This window comes from Nilaparvata lugens, chromosome 4 (assembly GCF_014356525.2).
Source record: "Nilaparvata lugens isolate BPH chromosome 4, ASM1435652v1, whole genome shotgun sequence".
In the NCBI taxonomy this organism is placed as follows: Eukaryota; Metazoa; Arthropoda; class Insecta; order Hemiptera; family Delphacidae; genus Nilaparvata; species Nilaparvata lugens.
The window spans coordinates 62,364,930-62,392,141 of NC_052507.1; the positions used below are offsets into that span (position 1 = coordinate 62,364,930).

General features: G+C 36.2%; 1 protein-coding gene across 4 annotated transcripts in view; it reads right to left on the minus strand.

The window, feature by feature from the left end:
• Positions 1–334: 334 nt before the first annotated feature.
• Positions 335–27,212, minus strand: part of LOC111045189 (serine proteinase stubble) — a 312,932-nt gene continuing 286,054 nt past the window's right edge. For 3 of the 4 annotated variants that reach the window (XM_039426137.1, XM_039426135.1, XM_039426136.1), the window contains 7 exons: positions 22,327–22,750; positions 20,598–21,085; positions 12,509–12,594; positions 8,447–8,553; positions 4,225–4,522; positions 2,858–2,983; positions 336–1,028 (listed from right to left, as the gene is read on the minus strand). In XM_039426137.1, coding sequence (XP_039282071.1) covers positions 852–1,028; positions 2,858–2,983; positions 4,225–4,522; positions 8,447–8,553; positions 12,509–12,594; positions 20,598–21,085; positions 22,327–22,750 — 1,706 coding nt within the window. In that variant the 3' untranslated portion in view covers positions 336–851. Of the gene's footprint in view, positions 1,029–2,857; positions 2,984–4,224; positions 4,523–8,446; positions 8,554–12,508; positions 12,595–20,597; positions 21,086–22,326; positions 22,751–27,212 lie in introns of all 4 variants that reach the window. The other variant, XM_039426134.1, reaches the window with a different exon arrangement.

Consider the following 27,212-nt stretch of genomic DNA (forward strand, 5'->3'; position numbering starts at 1 on the left):
ATAATTTTTCATTCAAAAACTAAATGTTTTATTTAAATATTAAATTTCCCGATTACAACTGACAACTTCTCAATTTCAAATCGTATTTTCTCAAATTGAAATGATACTTTCTCAAATAAAATTTACCATTCTCAACTACAAGTGATGACTTCTCAAATACAATTGACTATTCTCATTTACATCTTACGTTTTTATCAAATACAAATGACTATTCTCTATTCTCAATTACAATTAATACTTTCTCAAATACAGTTGGAAAAGGTGTAGATGTCGTCCGAGCCTCAAAAGGAGGGCACATAGGACACTTATAATACATCATCATAAACTTGATACTTCTGTGAATAATTTAATGTAAAATTGGTTTGTCTAAACCATTTTTTTAAATAAATAAAACTGTTTGAAATTGGGTCATTCTTTTTGAAACACCCAGTATAGTACCGTGTAGTACTCTCAATAGTTAGGACTCTGATATGGAACAGGCCTTTGGCATGACAAGAACTCCTCAAGGTGTGTGTATACATAGGGCGGTCTAAGCGGTCTTTGGAGGACATTGATCTCTAAAACTCTTGAGTTCTAGCGTTCTCATACGATTTATGAAACTCTTGAACTCTAGTGTTCTCTGGAACTCTTGAACTCTAGTGTTCTCTGGAACTCTTGACCTCTAGTGTTCTCTGGAACTCTTGAACTCTAGTGTTCTCTGGAACTATTGAACTCTAGTATTCTCTGGAACGCATGACCGTTCTCTGTACACACCCACCCTTAATCCATGTTTCTCGATTCTGACGATTTCGAATCTCATTGAGCGATTTAGGAATTATTGAATATGTTTCCATACTGGTCATGGTCCATTATCACGTGACAGACGTATCGTTGTTCATAACATCCAGTATCCAGGGAACGAATTTCGATATGCGCGTACAAACACCAGGCAAGTTAGCTTCTGCGCAGCCTATGCCCCAACTGATTATACCTGCTAGGAAGAATCGGCCGTCTCTCCCCCTTACTTGCAGTGGACCCCCGGAATCACCCTAAAACAGATAAAATTCATTTAATTATTCAAGTAATATCATATTTTTAAATTCCAAATTTATTGTTTCAAGTGTATGGTGAGAAATTAGACAAATTTTATAAAGTGAAGAGAACAAAACCCATTTTCTGGAATTGAATAAAACCACAAATATGTTGCCAAATTCTACACTGTTGTTTTATTCAGTACACGACCAAAGCTTCGTGTTCACACCGGTCACATTTTCAAGTTGACTAGAAGTTGAAAATGTGACCGGTGTGGTCACGAAACCTTGGTCGTGTACTGAATAAAACAACAGTGTAGAATTTGACAACATATTTGTGGTTTTATTCAATTATGGAACGGTTATACAATATTGACAATGACTCAGTCTATTTTCTGGACTATTTTAATGAATTAAAATTATGGGGAGGAAGAGTTTTGGGCTGTGCCTGTTGTTCCTCCCCCAAATTATATCATATAATAATTTTGTATCATTGGATCAATAAAAGAGTAATTTATTTTGTAGGCTATTCTCTCAAATATTGATTTTCTTTTTACTATAGCTCTACAGCCCATTGTGGGCTTTGGCCTCCTCCACAACATTCCTCCAAACGTTTCTATCCATTATAAATCCTCTCGATCCTCTATAACCCTTACTTATCAAATCATCCCTTATCTCATCTTCCCATCGTATTCTTGGTCTACCTTGTTCTCTTCTCGACAAATATTGATTATTCAGCCTAATAAACTTATCCACCCTGTTGTCTGAATGAGCAATTTTTAATAAAAAATTAATTTTTATAAAATTAATTTATAAAAAAAATAATTTTTATATTAATAATATGTATCACCATCTTAATACATAACTTGTGATTATCCCATGGAGATCTAGTGATGGGAGACTAGTCATCTGTGGTTTTTCCAAATTGATAATAATTTATTCAAATAACCAATGAAAGCTATTTGAATAGAACTATAAAGAGTTCTGCCACTGCAAATACTGATCAAAGAGCTAAATAGCAGAAGGAAATTCAATGAATGAAACTGTCCAAAAACTGTGCCCAGACTGGAAAACAAAGTTTTTCAAATTCTTGTCAATAGCGTATATGGATAGAAAATAGCATCTTACGTAACAAGGATGGGAAGGGGCCTTTTGCAGGCGAGAATGATGTTTCTATTCGAGGCGTTAGCCGAGACTAGATTTTCATTTGAGCACTGCAAAAGACATTCACATCCAAGTAACGTACTCTATTTTTTCCTAATAATCCAAAGAAGAATAATAATTGAGAAATATAAAACATTACTTACTACACTACTGGTGATGACGTTACCACATGCATTCTCTAAACATAACCTGTTTTGCAAATTCCGAGTTAGGAGTTTTGTGGAAGTTGACCAAACTTCCACCTGGAGCGTTGAAGGTGGTTTTTTGTATAGTGAGTTCCACGTTATAATGACAGTATTTGTTCAACTTTGGTTTTGCTATCCTTGTCTATCATTTGACAAAGCCGGTGGTACTATCCTTTTCTAGGTCCACAACGATGCCAATAATTATGTTTTTGACAGTGTAGAAATATAATTAATCAATGCAGAGAATCGGCATTGCTATTCTCCTATCTTCATTCACTGCCATTATAAAGTGGACCACACTATAGCAGTTTTGCTGTTCCTATTTCGAGATATATTCGACTGTAAAGAAAACATATGGTTTCATTACAGTAGAGTATGCTGTAATGAGAATCATATGTTTATTTGTTCTGCAAACAGCTGTTTACCGGCTTGATTTCATGCATGGAAAACAGCTGAAATTGAATGACTATGACAAAAAATGTTATGATGGTATAGTACCTGGCAAGAGTCCCTGCCTCCATCATCAAACCCTGCGCACATGAATATGTCTGGAATGAACTCGTGGCGTCCAGCTCTCAGGAACATGTTTTTACATTTGTCGTTGCTCACAATTGGTACAGTCACCTGAAAAGAGGAAGGAGACAATTAATAAAGTTTTGGAAACAACACAGAACAAATAAGAAATGTATAAATACTATCCTCAAAACTTGATAACCAATTTGAGGATTTATTATTCATGCATTCATGAAATATAAGTACATCATCAAAATGGTAGGGAGAGGAAAATTGAGGTAATCATGTGCTATTCCTCTCCCAAATTTAGATAGGGTTACACATAGTCCGAAATAGGTCAAGTCTTGTAGTTTTTCATTGAATTCAAACGTTTCCATTGAGCTTCTCAAGTTTGTTTCCATGTTATCCAAGAACATTCATTTATTTATTCAATCATTCAGAGTTACACAACTTACAGAAAAGTACCACAGGCTAAAACGCCCAAATCGGTTTCAATTCTAATTTATACAACAGTCCAAATGTAGCTAGGTTATCTGTCACTCCAACATTCTTCAATTACACACTCAATTAGCATGACAGTAAATAACATATACTCTAGATTCTCTGTTACTTATAATGAGACTGTTCTACGTTTGAAGATTTGATACTGCAGGATGTTATACTATGAAATTACCTATCAAATGTGGATCGGGGCAAAACTGTCTGCTCAAATAAATACCGTACTATAGGAATTCTCACATTCAGATTTTCTCTAAATTGATCCCAAGGCTCAAACTAGTAAATAAACTTGATTCTGCGACTATCTCTCACCTCTCAGCAGCTCAATAATTCATAGGCCTATATGCTATATAGTGAGATCCACGTTTTAATGGCAGTGGAGAAAGATAGAACAACGTTGCCAATCCTCTATCTTGTCAATAACTTCTATAGACGTTAGCCTTAGACCAGTTATAGAATAGACACGGCCTATTGTATATTCATACTGGAAGTCGATGAAGCCAACATCTACTGTCATATCTCCAAATTGTGACGTCAGCATCAGATAGAAAACTTTTCTGTAGAGTTTGTTTACATTGTTTCCCATAGCAGATTGTGTCTATTTCAGCGGGAGCGCAGCTGGAGTTTACCATTTTAATGAATAATAATTTACATCCTTCTGAAAAAGACACAATAAATTGATGAAATCCATGTACTAACCATAGTGAAGAAGAAGAAGAAGAAGAAGAAGAAGAAGAAGAAGAAGAAGAAGAAGAAGAAGAATATCTGTATAAAAATAGGGAGTGATTTATCTCCCTAGAGTTCTGATTTGAACTCTGTAGATAGATAAATAGATTTGATTTGATTTGACTGACCTCTTGTAGGACAGACGGCAGCGTGCCCCCCTCGCTGAGCCGACCCCACCCAGTGACAGTGGCGTTCTCCCCGATCAGCAGGTCATCGGAGCCGGGCAGGCAGATTGGAGCAATGTGTGGAGCAAACTCCAGGGCGGCGTCAAGGCGTACCAACGCCAGGTCGTACTCATAGGTGAAGTAGTTGTAGTTGGGGTGAACCACTTTGCGCGTCACGCTACGCTCGGCGAACGGGTACGGCTCGGACATCGTCGAGAAGTCGTACTCGCCCACACGGATGCGGATTTGCGATTTCATCAGGCTGCAATCAATCGATCAATCAATCAATCATAAATCAAAAATTTGTATTTATTTACGAAGGTTCACCCCATTAATCGGTATGCCTAGGCCTATAGCCTGGTTTTCATTAGTAGATTTCCCTGGGTAAGTACTAACTATCATGTGAACTCTCTCAATGAAAACGTTCAAGGAAGAGTCTTGGTAGAGTACTAGTTCTACTTTCCTTGTCATATTACCATAGGTAAGGGAAGTATTGCTTTCCGAAAAAATTAAGGTACCCCAATTTCTAAATTTCTATACGTTTTAAGGTCCCCTGAGTCCAAAAAGTGTTTTTTGGGTATTGGTCTGTATGTGTGCGTGTTTGTGTTAAAAAGTGTTTAAGTGTCAATTTATTAAAAAGTATTGAAATTTTAAGGTTAGTTCTGTTCAATATACAACACACTTTACCTACTATTCTCAATTGTAGTGAAAAGAGTTACTCGACCACTAACTATACTAGTGAAAACCAGGCTTATGTGTTACATTCCAGGTTTACTCGAATAGCTGATCAATCTTAGTTTAAACTGAGGTGGTGCTTATATTATGTCATCTAGAACCTCAAGGTCGAGAAAATATTTTAGTACATGTATTTTATTTATACACTGTAGTGCCGGTTGCACAAAAGCCGGTTTTATTTTGATCATGATTAATTTCACTAGAACCAATCAGAGAAGACGTTTTATCAAAAATCTGGTGTGGTACACTCACACAACTTTCCTTGCTCATATTTGAAACTACGATCAAACTTCTGTATATGTGTATATATAATTATTGTTTTCAGAGTACTTTTTCCTTAGAGTAAATTGTGAAATACGATTATTTTTTTAGTCGTAATTTTTTTAAAGTCGTCAAAACAGCTGTTCTACAGATGAAATATCTCGACTATGTGTTATTTTTATGAACTGCGCTACCTACCTACCTCATGCACGAGAAGGAGGTTACTAAGTCCATTTCTCAAGGATGGGGTGGACCCCCCATTAGTTTCCCAGAGAGGAGAATCATACCAGTTGATAGAGCTGATAAAAAGCTATCCATTTAATAAATTTGAAGAAAATCGTTACAGCCGTTTTCGAGAAAACCGTGAAAAACATGGTTTTTTAGTGATTATCCGCCATTTTTCTCAAAAATATTACGGAGCTCCTGCAATTTTCCCAGAGATGAGACTCATGGCAGTTGATAGGGCTTATAAATAGCTATCCATGGTATAAATTTGAAGGAAGTCGTTAGAGCCGTTTTCGAGAAAACCGTGAAAAACATGGTTTTTTAGGGATTATCCGCCATTTTTCTCAAAAATATTACGGAGCTCCTGCAATTTTCCCAGGAATGAGACTCATGTCAGTTGATAGGGCTTATAAATAGCTATCCATGGTATGAATTTGAAGAAAATCGTTAGAGCCGTTTTCGAGAAAACCGTGAAAAACATGTTTTTTTAGTAATTATCCGCCATTTTTCTCGAGAATATTACGCAGCTCCTGCAATTTTCCCAGAAATGAGACTTATGTCAGTTGATAGGGCTCATAAATAGCTATCCATGGTATAAATTTAAAGAAAATCGTTAGAGCCGTTTTTGAGAAAATCGTGAAAAACATCGATTTTTAGTAATTATCCGCCATTTTTTCCGCCATCTTGAATTGAATTTTATTGAATTTCTTATTGTCGGGTCCTCTTGGTATAAGGACCTTAAGTTTAAAATTTCAAGTCAATCGGTTAATTAGGAATGGAGTTATCGTGTTCACAGACATACACACATACACACATACACACACACACACACACATACACACACACACACACACACACAGACCAACACCCAAAAATCATGTTTTTGGACTTAGGGGACCTTGAAACGTATAGAAAACTTGAAATTGGGGTACCTTAATTTTTTTTGGAAAGCAATACTTTCCTTACCTATGGTAGTAGGGCAAGGAAAGTAAAAAGACCTATGATTGTTTCTCGTGAAATTAATCACGGTTAAAATTTAACCGGCTTTTGTGCAACCGGGCCTGAGTCTCTATTCTGAAACTTGAGATTACCAACTAATTAGAGATTAGATACTATAGTGAGGTCCACGTTAAAATGGCAGTGGATAAAGATAGAAGAATAGCGATGCCGATTCTCTGAATTAATTAATTATATTTCTACACTGTCAAAAACATAATTGGCATCGTGTTGGACCTAGAAAAGGATAGTACCACCGGCTATGTCGAATGATAGACAAGGATAGTAAAACCAAAGTTGATCAAATACTGTCATTATAACGTGGACCTCACTATAGTGAAGGTGATTATTAGAACTAGCCAAGATTATTAGTATTCATTTTACAACTTTTACAACTTGGGAGGATGATTATTAGAACAGGCCTACACGATCGTATGAATAGGCTAATGATGAAATGAGATGGCATAAACTTTGTGAGTTCAGACTCCACTCAACTCTCTCATCCCATCTCATTCTAACTCTCACTTTCTCTCAGTCTCTCTCCCTTGCTAACCTGCTTCAAAAGTGAAAGATAAGATTTAGCATGACTGTCACATGTGTGGCGGTACATGAGTTTGGATGACACGAATTATTATTGACTATACTATACCTCACAAGCTGTGTTCATTACGCCTCTAGAAGGCTAATTAATCAAATTTATCCGAATATATTTCAAGAGAAATGCATACCTGCACTGTACTAAAATGATTGAGGGCTTGAACTCAAAATGAATCACATTATAACAAATGATACTTGATATAGATATAATCCAGTTCAAGATGAAATTTAAAACTGGCACTGTGCAAACGGCAAGTAGTATAGAGTGCTTGCTTATCTTCGATAAGAGTACTCTAATTTTAAATACTAATCTTTAGCCAATGTTGGGTTGAGTTATCAGTTAATTTTAGATCTCAATCGGTTAGTTTGTATCCCTCAAAACAAAAAATCTGGTGTGGCGCACTCACACAATATCCTTACCGTTATGAAAATTGATCACCTAACGCTAGTGTTCACGCGCATCTCAAGTCTCCTATTCAAAGACTCAAGCCAGCTGGTGACAGGACAATAACACTGGAGACACAAGAGGTCTGCTATCTCTTCATAGTGGATGATTTAATAGAATCAACAGTTGCCAAAAGTTTGCAATTGGATAATAAAATTTTCTCGAATTTCGAGCTTATTTTCAATTTCAGGTGAAAATGTTACTGAACATTAATTGTAGAGATTTCCATGCTCAATCTTTTCCACTTGAATTTTTTTGTTTAAATTGTAAGCCTGATAATTGGGAATCTAAAATCGAACTTTGCATAGATGGAGCGGAGCTCCTGGAATTTTTACAGATATGGGACTTGTGGCAGTTGATAGAACTTATCATTGACTATTTTAGATATAAATGGGACTTGTGGCAGTTGATAGAGCTTATCATTGACTATTTTAGGTATAAATTTGAACAAAATCGTTGGAGCCTTTTCTGAGAAAATCACGAAAAACCCTGTTTTTTACCTAATTTTCGCCATTTTAGCCGCTATCTTGAATTGCATTTGTTCGTGTCGGATCCTTATGGGGGAAGGACCTTAAGTTCCAAATTTCAAGTCATTTCATTAATTGGGAGATGAAATATCGTGTACACATACATACATACACACATACAGAACAATAACAAAAACAACTTTTTTGGACTCAGGGGGCTTTGAAACGTATAGAAATTTAGAAATTGGGGTACCTTAATTTTTTTCGGGAAGCAATTCTTTCCTTACCTATGGTAACAGGGCAAGGAAAGTAAAAACGAATTATTAACCAGCAGTTCATCATGGATGGTGAAGTAGATGAACACTGTTATTTGTTTTTGGTGGAAGAAGGCAAAGATTAATGGTTATATTTTCTGTATTGAATGATAAGTAGTATTTTTTAAAATGTCTGGATAACTCACTCATCTACACAATGTCCAGCCGTTGCAATCCACTGCTCATTGAGCAGAGCTCCTCCGCATCGGTGTGTGCTAGAGGTGCCGAAAAATGACACCCTCCTCACTGACACCTAAAACAAAAATAAATTTAAAATAAACAAAATTGCAATTTTTTTCAGGGATATTTCACCCAACACGACATATCAAGGGAACACTCTCATAGGATAATTTCTTAGAAAGCAAAAATAAGAGTTTGAAAGAGTGAATTTATTTACATTTAAGATTTTGATCAAGTTTGAAATTTAACAGGCTTTTATGCGACCAAGCCTCTGGTGTAGCTTTCAGCTTTTACACAACGTTGACGCTTTTCTATAAATATTCAGCTATGGAAGTAGTGAGGTCCACGTTATAATGGCAGTGTTCGATAAGCAAAGCTATTGCTATCCTTGTCTATCATTCCGCAAAGCGGATAGCAGTATCTCTTTCTCGCTTTGCTCTGTTGCCAGATCGTCTTTCAACAATGTAGAATTGATAATTAATTAACAAAATATTTCATCTTAACCTTCCTTTGGGCGCGTAGCAGCACTCCGTGCTGCCAAGTAATTATTCTTGTAATAATTAGGATGGCATTCATTTTACAAAGTTGGGAAGTTCAGTACCTACAGTTGGTAACTTTGGTAATACAATCCACATAGCACATACTAGATGCTGTTTACATTGATTGTTTCAGTCGTGAGTTGAAGAGAAACACATAGACACGTCCTACAGGCAGCACTGTGTTCCTAATTTTCGAATATTCATATATGTTATTTTTTAAGAGACCATCCCATTTCTTTCAAGTTTCATTATCAATTATTAAAAGTGCCTTGTATGATGTTTTTTGATATTTTGAGAATAGCTGAAATAAAATTATTCTTTCAATGTGGTCAGTATTTGTATTCAATTCTGTGAGTAACAATTTCCAGTATATTATTATTAAAAAATAGTATAACATGTTCAAGATAAGACTACAATCATCCAAAACATATATATATATATACACATATATATATATAATATATATATACAGGGTGTTTCAGAAGTAGTGTCGAGAATTTTAGGGTATTGTACCTGGATGCTAGGAGACTACAAATGTCATATTTGAAGTGTCCAAAACTCAGCGGTTATCCTTATAGCTGCCATTTTGTTTTCTTCACTTAAAATTTTTATCTCAAGAACGAAATGTTGTATTGATCTGAAATTTGGCATGAATATTTATGCTATAAAGACTCAACTATAAAAAATAAAAAAAAATTTTTCGTTGAAATTTTTCAAAATGACGGCCATTTTAAATCTTTGATGGCGAATATCTCGAAAACCGTCCATTTTACAGAAAATTTACAAGAGACAAAAAAGTTAGCAAATTTTTTCACAATTCCAATGATACCTAATTTATTAAGATTGGTCGAAGAATAACAGAGAAATTAATTTTTTTCGTACTGCATGCATGACCACTTTTCACCATTTAAAGATCAATATTAATTTTTTAATTCCAGATTTATTTAAGATGAAGCTTTGAAACTCGGTATGGCTCCATATGGGCAAACAGATGATTTTACAATGGTTTTCAGATGATAATGTTTGTCTTGTAAAAGTATTGTTGTTTCATTAAAAGTAAAGAACCAGATGTAGTGCTTCCTATTTCTTAGTCTCACGTTTCCTTGGTCTTATTTCTATCTTAAATTTCCAGTTTCAATATTTTCTTACGTTGCTTCTACACAAATATTTAATTATTGTAATGGAATTTAGTTCGCTGGAGTACACCGATATTCACTTCATGTATGGAGCAGCTCTTGGCAATGCGACCGAAGCAAGAAGAATGTATGCAGCTGCATTTCCAAACCGCCGTCTCCCTTCCGACAAGGTGTTCACAAGAACTCACAATCGGCTGAGAGAAGTTGGTTCATTTGAACGGAACAGGGTAATTGCTGGTAGGCCTCGAGCAGTTCGAAATGTTGCTTTTGAAGAGGAAGTATTGCAGAAATTCGATTTCAATCCTAGAACGAGTACGAGAGCAGTTGCAAAGCAAATCAATTCAAGTGCTTCTTCTGTGTGGCGTGTACTAAACAAGGAAAGACTTCACCCCTTCCGCTTTCAAAAAGTTCACTCATTGGTTGAACGCGACTATGAGCCAAGAGTAAACTGTGCCCGTTGGTTTCTTCAGCAAGACATTATCCAACCAAATTTTCTAGAAAATGTGTTATTTACCGATGAGTCCAGCTTTACAAGAGAAGGAATCTTCAACTCTCGCAACAGTCACGTCTGGGCCTTAGACAATCCTCATGAGGTCAAAGTGCGTGGTTATCAGCATAGATTTTCGCTGAATGTTTGGACGGGTATCTTAGGTAATCGCGTGATTGGACCATACATTCTTCCTAATCGTCTGAATTCTCCCACGTACATTACTTTTTTAAGAGACATACTACCAGAACTTTTGGAAGATGTGCCTCTTGCAAACAGATATAATATTTGGTTTCAACATGATGGTGCCCCTGCTCATTTCGGAAATGTTGTTACGGACTTTCTGAACATGACCTATCGTCAGCGGTGGATTGGGCGGGGTGGACCAGTACCGTGGCCCGCACGTTCACCTGACCTCAACCCTTTAGATTTTTTTTTCTGGGGCCATATGAAAGACCTTGTTTACAGCACGCCAGTAGAAAACGAAGAAGACCTTGTGGCAAGAGTGGTTGCTGCAGCAGGTGCCATTCAAGATGATGAAAATGCTTTTATAGCAGTTCGACGGTCCATGATTGAAAGGTGCAGACTGTGTAATCAAGTTGAAGGACGGCATTTTGAGCAATTGCTGCATTAGTATCAGTGAACCGATTTGAGTGAAATTAATATTTTTCAATGTAAAATAAAATTGGAGGAAAGTTATTCTTTTATATTTCTGTAATAAGAACGGTTTTCATGAAATTATAAAAAAAATTAATATTGATCTTTAAATGGTGAAAAGTGGTCATGCATGCAGTACGAAAAAAATTAATTTCTCTGTTATTCTTCGACCAATCTTAATAAATTAGGTATCATTGGAATCGTGAAAGAATTTGCCAACTTTTTTGTCTCTTGTAAATTTTCTGTAAAATGAACGGTTTTCGAGATATTCGCCATCAAAAATTTAAAATGGCCGCCATTTTGAAAAATTTCAACGAAAAAATTTTTTTTATTTTTTATAGTTGAGTCTTTATAGCATAAATATTCATGCCAAATTTCAGATCAATACAACATTTCGTTCTTGAGATAAAAATTTTTAAGTGAAAAAAACAAAATGGCAGCTATAAGGATAACCGCTGAGTTTTGGACACTTCAAATATGACATTTGTAGTCTCCTAGCATCCAGGTACAATACCCTAAAATTCTCGACACTACTTCTGAAACACCCTGTATATATATATATATATATATATAATATATATATATATATTATATATATATATATATAATATATATATATGAGAATAGTTGTTTACTAAGCACTTCCGAAAGAAGAACTGGAAGGTGATAGCTCTAGCAAATCTGAGGTAATCTGAATATCAGGAAATTGTCCAAGTATTTTTATTTTTTATTCTGATTTTTCTAAATAACCTAAAAGATGATGTTCAATTATGTGGAAGGTTGAGTTTATACTTTTTTATTCTTTCAAATGACAATAAGATGATATTATTATAAATGTTTTAATTATTGAATAATGAACACAAATAATGAAAAGTTTTTCGATCAGCTGTTTTTTGATCACCTTTCTTAGTTCCATGTTAGCGGCTGGAAAGGGTACTCTTTCCGGCCTAGGCCGGAAAGAAACCTGTTCTGACGTCAGACGAGAGTCGTCTGCAAACAATGTCTGTCAGATCTACGTAGGGACTGGAAAACAGCTGCTTTCTCTGTAGTGTGGCGAAAAATTCTTATTGTTTAGGTTATTAGTGGATAAACCAATGTTTTTGAGGTGGGTGATATAAAAACACTGAAGTCATACGTTTTCCTGATGGAATGCAATGATTTCAGGATGTATTAATAAATGAAAGGTGGACCAGTTTCTATATGTCTCACCTGCCAAGGCCACACTCCGAATTGAGCATTCCTGCCTCCAACTATCCTCACTTCATGCCGAGGAAATAAAGGTGAGACTCCGCAAGCTGAAAAATACAAGATAATAGCATAAAGATATTTTATTTGTCTTCGATAAGTCTCTTGAACCTAGCTATCATTAGTAGAGTTAGTGGTAGAGTTCCCTGGGCAAGTACCAACTATCTTGTGAACACTCCCAATGAAAACGTTCATGGTAGAGTACTAGTTTTTAGTAGAGTGGAGTGGGATAGCACCGTGGGATAGTACTCTACCACTTGCCTTCCCCCACTTGCCTTCTCACTCTACTCTACCAATACTTAGCTAATGAAAACAGTCTCGAACTAGTAGAGTAGATTCGTGCAGTAGGCTTTCAAGTTTAAGAAGTCGTCGTCGTCTTCCTACAAGGATTAGGCAAATTGCCTGTTCCGACTTCAAACTCACCTTCAAAATCACATCCATCTTTTACGGGGTCTGCCCACACTTATCCTTCCAACCGGGTTATACAACATGACTGCCCTGGGAATCCTGTCGCTCTCCATCCTTTCAACATGCTCTTTCCAGTTTTGCCGATTTTCTTCGATCTTCTGCCATATGGAGATTATGTTGAGCTCGCTTCTTATATCAACATTATGAAGCCTATCTTCCCTTGTGCACCCTTTTACTGCTCTTAAAAACCTCATTTCGGCAGCCTGTAACCTACTCCATTCTTTCTTCCTAGGTATCCAAGATTCAGAGCCATATAAGAGCGTTGGAATAGCAATAACCTGTCTCTCTCCTATTTATTGTTCCACAAATGGATTAGAATCTATTCAATTTTACACTCAAGTCTTGGTCCATTCCATAGGTTATATCACAACCCAAATACTTGAAGTGTGATACTTGTTCCAGGACTTTATTATCGAGGACTATTTTAGATCTCAATGGATATTTTCCCTGGAAAGCCATCACCTTCGTTTTGCTGAATGAGATCTTCATACCATACTCAGCACTGAGGAGATTCAGATGGTATAATTCTCTCTGCAGATCATCCTCAGTTTCTTGCAAGATTACCTGGTCATCAGCAAACCACAGTGAACTGAGAATCATTGTAGGAGATATCTGGATGCCTCCTTGTATCTTTTGCTTCCAACTTCTACACAGATCATCAGCATACACATTGAACAATGTTGGAGAGAGCGGACAACCATGTCTTAAGCCAACATTGGTGCAAATTTCCTGTGTCAATGAACCTGAACAATCCAAGATTATAGTCGTTCCATGATACAAGCTCTTGATAACCTCAACTAGGTGGATTGGGAAACCTCTTCTTATTAATTTTTCAAATAATAACTGTCGAAGGTTTAAGAAGTATTGTTATTTATTAAAACGTCAAATCAAATCAAAGTTCATTCATCAAAACCAATTACAATACAAATTTGGATACTATAGCATTCAATACAAATAATACAAAGGAGTTTCATGCATTGAATTATTTCTCAATAGGCATAGATTGAGATGATTGATAATCAGAGGATCGGCAACGTTGTTCTCCTATCTTTCTCCTCTACCATTAAAACGTGGACCTTAACTATAGACAAAGTCAACTTTTATTACTATGGTGGAGCGTCTACTTACAGCCAAGAGACTGATGTAGATTGATGTAGATTAAGAAGCGTTATTTATAACTTTGGTAATAAATAGGTCACACCGGGAATGTTGCTCAGGAATACAGCATTTGATACAACTTTTAATGAGCAATAATCACGCTACATTACCATTATATCCCAGGTGAAAGTAAAAATTCCACTCATAAATTAAACTGGACTGAATAGAAAACACTGAAGACATGACTCTAGATCACTACTTATTCTCAACTTATCAATTGCTATAGTGAAGTCCAAGTTATAATGGTTGTGGAGAAAGATAGGAGAACAACATTGCCGATCCTCTGTCTTATCAATGCCTTCTATAGATGGTAGCTGATACCGATTCATTGATGTTAATAGAAGTAATAAAAGTTGACATCGTAAAGAGTGTGGTCCACGTTATAATGACAGTGGAGAAAGATAGGAGAACAACGTTGCCGATCTGTCTTGTCAATGCCTTCTATAGATGGTAGCTGATACAGGTTTATTGATGTAATATCAACTGTTCATTCTCGTTTAAAATAATTAATTATATTTTACGAAGATATATTTTTCAATGTCCGATTTATTAAAGCTGGCAGAATTGGGTGGATCGGGCACTTGCTGAGAATGGGTGATGTAAGGATTGCCAAATGTATATGGAGGGAAAGAATATATAACTAGTAGTTCTGTGAACAGTAGACCTCGCGCTCAGTAAGTTACATTGACCTGTTGTTATGTTTTCTCAAAAATTAATAAATAATTTATCAATTTAAAATGTCTAGAAAAAATCCTATATAAATATAGAGCTTTCTGTCCTATCGTACCGTGACGTGTCGTCCCGGAATGTGAGTGTGAGCGCTGTTATCAGGTCTGGCTGCAACTGTCTACAACGTTGATGGGAAGATACAACTTTCAAGATGTTCGATGTTTTTGAACGGGTAGTATTATAGTCAACCTGTCTACTAACGTTGATGGAAAGATAAATTTTCAAGATGTTCGATGTTTTTGAACGGATAGTATTATAGTCCACTAGACAGTTGATTTATGATGAATAATTCTATAGTCTGATTTTCACTCTAATATTGGCGTATGAAGGAGGCTCCTTTTTCCTTTTATTATCCTTGAAATGCAAAATTTCCATAAACCTTGTATATACGTCGACGCGCAATTTGAAAAGGAACATACCTGTCAAATTTCATGAAAATCTATTACCACGTTTCGCCGTAAATGCACAACATAAAAACATATGAACATTAAGAGAAATGCCAAACCGTCGACTTGAGTCTTAGACCTCACTTCGATCGGTCAATAAAGGAAGAAAAAGAAGACCAAGAAATAGATGGACAGATGACGTTGAGCATGATTTGAGAACGCTTGGAGTTCGAAACTGGAAAAGGCAGGCAGTCGATCGGGAGAGATGGAGAGGCTTTGTGAGGGAGGCCAAGGGTTGTAGCGACTTGTAGAGCTAAGGAGTAAGTGAGTATATATTTCAATAATTTCATAATGAATCTTCATAATTAATTAAATATTCTGTTAATTAATTATCAATTCTACACTGTTAAAAGTCGATCTGGAAACAGAGCAAACCGAAAAAGAGATATTGCTATCCGCTTTGTTGAATGATAGACAAGGACAGCAATACCATTGCTAATTGAACACTGCCATTATAACGTGGACTTCAATATAGACCGAAGGAATATTATTTATAAGGATGCATGTAAGATCCTCATAATTATTTTCTATTATAGTTGTATTTATGTTTCTTTATAAGGTATTTATAGTGATGATTAACATGTACGGTAGAGTATATAGTGAGATCAACGTTATAATGGTAGTGCTATCCTTGTCTATCATCCAACAAAGCTGATAACGCTATCTCTTTCTCGTTTTCTCTGTTGCCAGATCGTTTCCAACAATGTAGAAATATAACTAACAAAATATTTAATCTTCATTATGAAAATTGATTATGAAATCATTGAAAAATATAATTTTTTGCTTAATAAAATATAATTGATTATTTTAAACGACAATGAACCGTTAATATTACATCATCAAACCTGTATCAGCTACCGTCCATAGAGGGCATTGACAAGACAGAGGATCGGCAACGTTTTTCTCCTATCTTTCTCCACTGTCATTATAACATGGACCTAACGATAGACTGAAGGTATATTATTCATAAGGATGCATGTAAGATCCTCATAATTATTATTTCCCATTATCGTAGTATTTATCTGCTTCTTTATAAGGTATTTATAGTGTGGTACGGTAGAGTCTACAGTAGTATATTCTCTGTAAACATGAAGTGCAGAAATTGATTGCCCTATTCCTCTTAACTACCGTTTGGGAGAAATAAGTTATGGTATTTTTATTATCAATCCGTATAGTTTTTCTATGCAAGCTTTCAACGGCATAAAATATTGAGCTCCAACTAATACAGATATGGAATAAACTTAACTTACTCTTAACGGCATGAACGATTGTTTAAGGCTTTCTCTAATGCAAGAAAATCAGTTTATGAACAGAAATCCACATCTCATAACATAATCTATCTATATATATTATATATAAAAGCGAAATGGCACTCACTGATTGACTGACTGACTGACTCACTCACTCACTCACAGAACTAAAAATCTACCGGACCAAAAACGTTCAAATTTGGTAGGTACGTTCAGTTGGCCCTTTAGAGGCGCACTAAGAACGGATTTGGAAAATTTTCCAAAGATACGCCCAAAATCTGCGTTTTTCCAGCGATTTTTTTTTTGCGTTTTCTCAGCTTTATCGAGAACAAATAAACAGAAAATGTTCAAATTTAGTACAGATGCTCAGCTATGGTGTAATAATGTTGTGTTAGAAGGAATTTGCAATAACGTCAAAGATACGCCCAAAATCTGCGTTTTTCCAGCGTTTTTTTAGCGTTTTCTCAGATTTATCGAGAACAAATGAACAGAAATTGTTCAAATTAAGTACAGAAGCTCAGCTAGGGATGTGTTAGAAGGGATTTGAAATAACGCCAAAGATACGCCCAAAATTAGCGGTTTTTTGCGTTTTCTCAGTTCTTTCATCAAGTAATAGACAGTAAATGTTCAAATTTGGTATAGAAGCTAAGCTAGGGTGTAATAATGTTGTGTTAAAATGAATAAGAAATAACGCCAAAGATATCAAGAACAAATGAACAGAAAATGTTCAAATTTACTAAAGACTACATCAACTAAGTCGGCCACGTTTGATGTTATATCCGATTTGTTGGGAGCTCTGGATGGGTCATGGAGGGCTGTGGGTGTCTTCTGTGACTTATCCAGGGCGTTCGAGATGGTCGATCATGAACTCCTTTTAAGTAAGCTTAAATTTTATGGATTTAGAGGTCATGCAGAGGTGTTTTTGAGATCCTATCTTGTGGATGGATACCAGGCTATGAAAAATGATTGTGAGGGCTCTCAGGTTCTTTCTGAATGGCAGCTGGTTATGCGAGGGGTTCCTCAGGGCTCCATACTTGGGCCTTCATTGTTTAATATATTTATCAACGACTTGCCCTACAATGTTGATGGTAAATTGGTGTTGTATGCTGACGACACAACAATCTTACTTGAAGGAAACAAATATCAAGATGTCGTGGAGAAGGCTAAGATTGCCATGCAGCAGCTCAATGGATTGTTTTATGATAATTCCTTGAGGCTTAATCTAAGCAAGACAAATTTTATTAAGTTCTCTATGAGAGGTAATGAGAATGATCCAGCTATTGTGGGATGGGAGTGTCCTGCTACTGATAAGACAAAGTTCCTGGGGATTGAATTGCAGGCAAACTTGAAATGGGATGGTCACATAGAGAAACTCCAGAAAAGGCTTTACTATGCTCTCTTTGCTCTGAGGACTGTTAAGTCGAATTCAAATCTCAGGACAGTTCTAAAGGTTTACCATGGGTATTTTCTTTCACTCATTAGATTTAGTATTTTGTTTTGGGGGGCTGGAAGAATTCATTTGAACACAAACTTAAAATGCAGAAAAAAGCACTTCGGATTTTGGGGGGAGTGGGTCCATCTTTCTCCTGTGAGACCATATTCAAGGCACTCCGACTACTTACAGCTCCAGCAATATACTTCCTGGAAATTGTTTCGTTTGTGTTCAAAAACAAAAATATTTTCAATTCTAACCGAATTTGTCATACTTATGAAACACGAGGTAAAAATACAGGATTATTCCAGTTCCCTATCCATAGACTGACTCTTCTCGAAAAGGGACCGTATTATTCAGGACTCAAGTGTTCTAATCGCATTCCCGAGGATATAAGGCTGTGTAGCAGCTATAAGTTATTTGTTTCAAAGATAATTAGGACACTGGTAGAGGCTTGTCCTTATACCATTGAGGAGTGTCTTAGAGCATTCATGTGACTCCATTCTAAAAATGACATGTTGTATGCCACTTGAGCACCGCTCAGAATTTGTGGCTTCACACAACAAAAATATAATAATAATAATAATAATATAATAATATAATAATATAATAATATAATAATAATAATAATAATAAAGAAGCTCAGCTGGGGTGTAATAATGTTGTTTTAGAAGGAATTTGAAATAACGCCAAAGATACGCCCAAAATTAGCGGTTTTTTGCGTTTTCTCAGCTCTTTCATCAAATAATAGATAGTAAACGTTCAAATTTGGTACAGAGGTTTAGCTAGGGTCTAAAAATTTTGTGATGAGGTGACTTTAATATTTCATCAAAGATACGCTCAAAATCAGCGTTTTTCTCAGCTTTTCTGCGTTTTCTCAGTACTCTGACTTTCTGATGGAATGAATTATTATGCCCAAATGAAAAATGCTGGCGAGCGAAGCGAGCCCACTGATCTCATTTTTGGACGATCCAGTCGGGGGTCCAGGGGGCGGAGCCCCCTGGCTAGACGGCGAAGCGAGCCTTACGGCTAGTTTTATCGTATAATTGTACTTAGTAGAGGGTGCTTCTCATTGAGAATATTGAAGTCACTATTGAAAAAAGAATATTTACTTACAGTTTATCATGGCTGTTTTGCATCGGTGATGTCATGTAAAATGGAAGCTTGGGGGTTCTCATCCTATTCCAATGAGGTGTTCAAAATACAGAAGCGTGCTATCGGAATCCCAGTATATCATACATGTAGGGGGACTTTTAGCAGACTTGTTATTATGACATTCTATGTCCTTCTCATTTATCGGTCTGTTAAATAATATAAGAAGGAATAGTGATCGTTTTGCTAGGAGCTAGTCACCATTATTCTACAAGACATGGTACCAATTTGTTACTTACCCAACATCGTCTTGCCTTGTCTGGAGGGGATATAAATGTCACTGGTATTAAAATTTATAATAAATTACCAGATAGTTTGAAGTCGACTGATAATGATGCTTTGTTAAGGAAAAACTTGAAAATTTTGTTGTAGAAGCAATGTTTTACTCATTGAATGAGTTTTTATCTGGCTGACTTTTTCTGACTTTTATAATATTAATAAAATTCTAAAAAACATTTTACCTATGTGTATATTTCTATTTATGACGACTGAGGTATACATACATTTCTTGCTATTGTATTTATACAGAAAATAAAGAATTTGAATCGTACTCAAGAAAAATAACTACAAGGACTATGATTTAAAATTTGAAATATCGGGGCACCGAGATCCGCTCGCTATTTATTTATTCATTGACTTTTAAAAAACCGAACACAATTCTTTGAAATGATTGGGGAAGAACCTACAGGCACAGCCCAAAACTGTTTCTTTCCCGAATTTTGATTTATACACTGTAGATAGTTCAGAAAGTGGGTAATGTTCCATACACTTGAATTCAGGTTCAATGTTCTGTTCAAGCATTTGAAAACAAAAAAATATAATTTGGATTATATACAAACCAATTTGAATAACAAAATACCACTCACTAATCACTTGAAAATTGTCAAATGATGATCAACTTTGGAAATTATGATATACTCTAGTTTAGGAGGATTATCATGTCAAGTCAAATAAACAGATTATGTTGATTAAATTGTCTAGCTAGATAAAATTTCTCGCTGATTGATTATGATTACACAGCTGGAAATAATTCTGTCTCTCTCCCACACAGGCACACACATCTTCTGTTATCGAGAGACGACGAAATTATCATCTGTTTTCCAAGGATGAATTATCCTTTTAATGTCGTTCAGCGAGTTTTCTCAAGGATGAGACCTAGTGCAATCGAATCTTTATATCATAAACCTACTGTGTTCCAAATTTCGTGAAAATCGTTAGAGCCGTTTTTTGAGATCCGTTAAACATAAATAGCCAGATATAAAAATAGCCAGATATGAAAGTAACCAGATATTTAAATACAAATTTGCTCGCTTAATATAATAGGATATTTGAACATAAACGCCCTATACCATGGCATATCTACTTGAGCTATTTTTCCTCCATGACTTAACCTAACAAATTTACAATTGTCTACTCACATTTCTTTTTGTCCCGGCTTGCCGGCACAGTGCCCGGCGGCTTTTTATGTGGTTTCGGTGTTGGCACTTTCACAGTAGTGGATGCCTCCGTGGTTGTGCTCGGTGGAGGTTTCGGAGACGTCGACGTGCGTTTAGTGGTGGTTGTCGGACGACTAGTCGTTGTCGTCGTTGTTGTCGTCGTTGTCGGACGACTTGTCGTTGTAGTTGTCGTTGGCCTCCTGGTGGTGGGGGAGGGGGTAGATGAGGTGGAGGGAGGGGATGATGATGACGTCATAGGAACGGGACGCACAGGTCGACTGTGGTTAGGACGACTCTGGTGGTGGAAGTGGTTGCTGTGGTGGGGCTTCGGCTTGCCCTTGGTGACGAAGGGTGTGCTGTGCTTGTGGTTGTAGCTGGAGGAAGAGGAAGAGGATGATGAGGATGAGGCAGAGGAGGCAAGAGGGTCGACCATGTTGTCGTGTGATGGACGGTATTGGTGGTGGCTCCACCTGTTCACAAATAGATTATTGTTATTCTAAAATATTGTAATATAGTCAGAGAAGAGACGAATTTAATGAAATATCACAAAGCCTCATGCTGTATAAAATATCATATACAGCACTGATGCTGTAAACCAGGACTCTTCAACCTACGGCCCGCGGGCCACATCCGGCTCGCGGATAGATTTTGTCCGGCCCGCCAAGAGTTATTGTAACAGATTTTTTAAAATATATATTCACACAAAGAAGGTAACCTACTCCCATTTTACAGTTCTCTCCCAGAAAGAGACTTTAAAAACATAAAAAACCATGCTCAAGCTATGTTTTCTCTTATTGGATCTCCCTACAAGTGTGAGCAGACATTTTCAAAAATGAAGTTTGTTAAATCCAAATACAAATCTTCCTTATCAGATGAACATTTGAAATAAGTTTTAATGATTGGAACCACAAAGTTTGATCCTAAATGGGCGGACATTTTGAGTGGAAAACAAATGCAATATTCTCACCAAAATTAAGTATTCTCTTTCAGCTTGGTAACTTTTTGCAAATTCGTGTATTGTCAAGTTGTCTTATTACTATTTAAAAAAAGTTATCATATTTTGTTTAACTTGCTAAACTCATGCATTCTCAAGTTTTCTCATGACCTTTTTACACTCAATTCAGAAAAACATTTTTTCTGATCATCACTTCTTGAGATATGAGCGCCTAAAGTTTGAATTTTTGGGACAGAACATTTCAAATTCGGTAAGAGATAGATCTATGAGATTTGGAGGATAGATTCTTCATGGTATTGTTGATCTAGTTAAACATAATTTTTCTGAAAATATCAATTTTTTAGATAATTATTCAATTTACTAAAAATAACCAGAAATAACTTTTGGTTGAGTTATTTTTGGTAAATTGAATAACTTTTTCAAAAATTGATATTTTCAGAAAAGTTTTGTTTTACTAGATCAACAATACTATGAAGAATCCATCCTCTGAATCTCATGGATTTATCTATATCGTACTGAATTTGAAATTTTCTGTCCCAAAAATTCAAACTTCAGTCGCTCATATCTCGAAAAGTGATGATCGGAAAAAAAATGTTTTTCTGAAAAAACTTTTTCATTTTGATAGCTTGATGATAATTATATAAATTGAAAAACTTAGAAAAATATCACGAGTAGAAAGTTTATTTTTAGCCTTTGCACAGCCTTAAATCGTTATGCTTTTATTTTATAATAATATCCAAAAATGATTCTAATGACCTTTCAGTGGAAGAAGGTGTGTCGTGACTAGAAGCGGCAACTGCAGCAGCGGCAGCATTAGCGGCTGCAACCGCTTGTGATGACGAGGATGGCGCGGAGGCGGCAGCCGGCCTCGGCCGGGGGCGGGACTTGTGGGGCGGCGAAGGCGGCGAGTAGAGCAGCGCCGGCTGCAGAGGGGCGGAGCCTGAGCCGCCTCCACTGGCGGCCGGCAACCGTGTTATCAGGGGGGCGGAACCGCCTCCGCTGGCGGGCGGGAGACGCGCTATCTGGTTGTCGGTGAGGTTGTGTGCGCAGCAGCTGCCAAACATGAACGCATCCACACACATGCCCACGTGACGGCCCTCAGTCTTGATGCACTCCCAGACGAACATGCACGTGCCCTCCAGTCCATTCACCGAGCACGGTTTCGGGCTGATTTGGTGGCCTACAACAGAAAAATAATAAAATTATCTTCATCACAAGTCAAGATAGAGAAGAATTGAATCACAGAGAATCATAAAAATTGGAAAAAATGGGATAATAATATTATTACAAGTCAAGGTAATAATGAAAACACTGGGCCACAGTATGCATATAGTATGGAAACTCGGCTAGTACCATGGCGCAAAAATCCGCCATATTGTTAGGAAGTTCCGCATTGTGATAGTATTCATGGGAGGTTCGGATCACTTTACTGATCCGGATTAATTGATCTCGTTCACTGCCGCGAGCCAATCAGAAGACCAGGATTGCAACTACCTAAGGTCACGTGACGTGTCTAGTATTTGTGCCATGTAAAAATTGGTTAATAGGTTAGATAGGCGTTTGATTGACAGTTTCCATTCTGGAGAATAACCCAGTGTTTGCATTATGGATAGATATCACATCTCATCAGCAACACTATCTGAAGTCAAGATAATAATATTGATAGAATCACACAAAATAATACAATTTAGTAAAAAATGATAGAATTTGTTGAATACAGTGAGAAGTTCAGTGAAAATTATAAATTTCATCATCAATTTTCTTGACAATAATCAATGCGGATTCAGACTGATTTTATTAGCTACGAGCGACAAACTCAAGTAATAGATGTTGAAAGTGAAGATAGTGTTCAATAGAGACGCATGAAATAATGGGATTCAGTGGAATAAACTCATGTCCACCGAGCACGCTATTTGACACAAGGCTTTCAAGTGGACCACACTAAATAACTAGTAATATTGAAGCTTGAAATCGATAAATCGATAAGTTTAATCGATAATCGATAAACTCACCAATACATAATATTATATTATACTATTAGCTCACAAATGTGGAAGGTTCTATGTGAGGTTCACGTTATAATGGCAGTGGAGAATTTGGAAAGATAGGAGAACAACGTTGCCGATCCTCTGTCCCGTCAATGCTTTCTATGGAGGATTACTGATACCGGTTAATTGATGTAATATCAACTGTTCATTCTCAATAATCAATTATATTTTATCAAGCAAGAAATTTATATTTTTCAATGATAATCAAGATTTAATATCTTGTTAATTTATTGTATTCTTACAAAAATGGTAGCTGATACAGGTTTATTGATGTAATATCAACTGTTCATTCTCGTTCAAAATAATTAATTATATTTCACGAAGATATAATTTTCAATAATTTCATAATGAATTCTCATAATTGAGATAACATATTTTGTTAATTATATTTTTACAATGTTGAAAAAACGATCTGGCAACAGATCAAAGCGAGAGAAAGATAGCGCTATTTGCTTTGTTGAATGATAGACAAGGATAGCAATACAATTTCTAATCAAACACTGCCATTATAACGCTGACCTCACCTTAGATAAAAATCTCTAAAAAGTTAGACAAAAGACCTCACCTACCTACCAACAAAATACAACATATAATGTGACCGCTTCTCAAAACAACCATAAACTCTTTCCACCCCCTTACTCCTTGGAGGATCTTCAAAGTTTTTTAGTGCATTCCACAAATTGAAATTAGACACTGACAACTCTCATAAGAATTGACAGCACATAAAATTTCTGTCCCTGTAAAATGTCGAAGAATCATAAAAGTCTCATAAAACCTGCAATAAGTTTCAAGTACGGCTCGGCAATATATGAACAATTGTACATAATTATCGATCTCTACAAATATAAACACTGCTACATATTCATTAGACTTACCGCTAATATTATCAGGTACAACATGATTTTACGTAGGTTCAACATACGTAGGGCATTCATAGCACATAAATCCTTGACTTAACACCGTTTGGAAGATTAGATTTCAAGCGCCCAACTCTAGGCCTTCTTGGAATGAAGCGTTTGGAATGGTTCTTACAATAAAGACTATATAGGGTGATCATTTACCATCAATTTTGTATTGTTTTGGAGTGGTTTATAAGCCATAATTTCGAGTTGGGCGACTCTGCGTATATTTGTTGTAGAATATGAACTTGTGTCGGACACTTTTTTCAGAATAGGGGTTTTATCATAAGTAGCATTACCAAGAACAATAAATTCAAATTATGTTACTTTTTTTCATGGTTATTTTCGGCTACATAGTGTAGATAAGTTTCGAATTATCAAGAAAGAAACCAATCTTAACGTAGGAAGTATAATAGTTGAAAAATATTATGCTTCTCTCGTTTACTCGGATAAATCTAGTCATCTACAGAGTGATAGTCATGGAATTTATCTTGAGTGATCCATTATTATCTCAGACACTCGGTCTCCCAGAAAAATAAATGTGGGACAACCAGGAGGCAGAAGACCGGTGGGAAAGCCAGTCTGAGATGAGTGGATGGCATCTCAAAGGATGCAGCAGAACCTATTAATTCGCATCAGGAATTGGAGAATGAAGGCAAGATATTATCGTAATGTATGGAGGCGCAGTATTGAGGAGGCCAGAGCCCGATTTGGGCTGTAGCGCCATCGAAGAAGAATAAGAAGAAGAAGAAGAAGAAGAGAAGAGAAGAATAAGAAGATCCATTATTTATTGGCAAATCAGTTGAAGAGGAGGAAAAGGATAGAAAGAAAAGGAATTGAAAGAAAAAGAAGGAGAATTGAGTGGCGAATGGGAAAGAATGTGGCTGACGAAGAAGACAAAGAGAAGAAAAGAAGAAGAAGAAGAAGAAGAAGAAGAAGAAAAGAAGAAGAAGAAGAAGGAGAAGGAGAAGGAGAAGGAGAAAAAGGAGAAGAAGAAGAAGAAGAAGAAGAAGAAGAAGAAGAAGAAGAAGAAGAGAAGAATAAGAAGATCCATTATTATTGAGTGTATTCTCGTCAAAACTGTTTGAGGCACTTCTATGCTAAATGAAAACTTTTGATCAATATTTTTTTCAGTCACATTTGGTAGGGAATTATTTCTACAATAGAATTCTTATTCCACTCTATCCATTGCTAATGATGCTGAATTCAGACCAAATGCTCGGGCATAGAGCAAGGTCATAAATTCTGGAGCATAGAAACAAACCGAAATAATATGGGAATCATGATGAATTATGTATCCAAAAGTATATGAATCCAATATTAGTTCTGATGGCTCTGGAGCTTTTAAACTGGTTTCATCCAGATTTTCATTAACCTCTTCTCAGAACAAGCATTCTAGTGTAGTAATAGTTTAAAACTATTTTATCTCCTCTTTCTATAGTACAGAAACTTATAATGAAAAGTGCCCTATGCAAGCCAAGAACATTCCCATCAGACGCACTATTTGAAGAATTAAGGTATTCAACGTTCAACAATTATATATAATTATCGATCTCTACAAATATAAACACTGCTACATATTCATTAGACTTACCGCTAATATTATCAGGTACAACATGATTTTACGTAGGTTCAACATACGTAGGGCATTCATAGCACATAAATCCTTGACTTAACACCGTTTGGAAGATTAGATTTCAAGCGCCCAACTCCAGGCCTTCTTGGAATGAAGCGTTTGGAATGGTTCTTACAATAAAGACTATATAGGGTGATCATTTACCATCAATTTTGTATTGTTTTGGAGTGGTTTATAAGCCATAATTTCGAGTTGGGCGACTCTGCGTATAATTGTTGTAGAATATGAACTTGTGTCGGACACTTTTTTCAGAATAGGGGTTTTATCATAAGTAGCATTACCAAGAACAATAAATTCAAATTATGTTACTTTTTTTCATGGTTATTTTCGGCTACATAGTGTAGATAAGTTTCGAATTATCAAGAAAGAAACCAATCTTAACGTAGGAAGTATAATAGTTGAAAAATATTATGCTTCTCTCGTTTACTCGGATAAATCTAGTCATCTACAGAGTGATAGTCATGGAATTTATCTTGAGTGATCCATTATTATCCCAGACACTCGGTCTCCAAGAAAAATATATGTGGGACAACCAGGAGGCAGAAGACCGGTGGGAAAGCCAGTCTGAGATGAGTGGATGGCATCTCAAAGGATGCAGCAGAACCTATTCGCATCAGGAATTGGAGAATGAAGGCAAGATATTATCGTAATGTATGGAGGCGCAGTATTGAGGAGGCCAGAGCCCGATTCGGGCTGTAGCGCCATCGAAGAAGAAGAATAAGAAGAAGAAGAAGAAGAAAGAGAAGAGAAGAATAAGAAGATCCATTATTTATTGGCAAATCAGTTGAAGAGGAGGAAAAGGATAGAAAGAAAAGGAATTGAAAGAAAAAGAAGGAGAATTGAGTGGCGAATGGGAAAGAATGTGGCTGACGAAGAAGACAAAGAGAAGAAAAGAAGAAGAAGAAGAAGAAGAAGAAGAAGAAGAAGAAGAAGAAGAAGAAGGAGAAGGAGAAGGAGAAAAAGGAGGAGAAGAAGAAGAAGAAGAAGAAGAAGAAAGAGAAGAGAAGAATAAGAAGATCCATTATTATTGAGTGTATTCTCGTCAAAACTGTTTGAGGC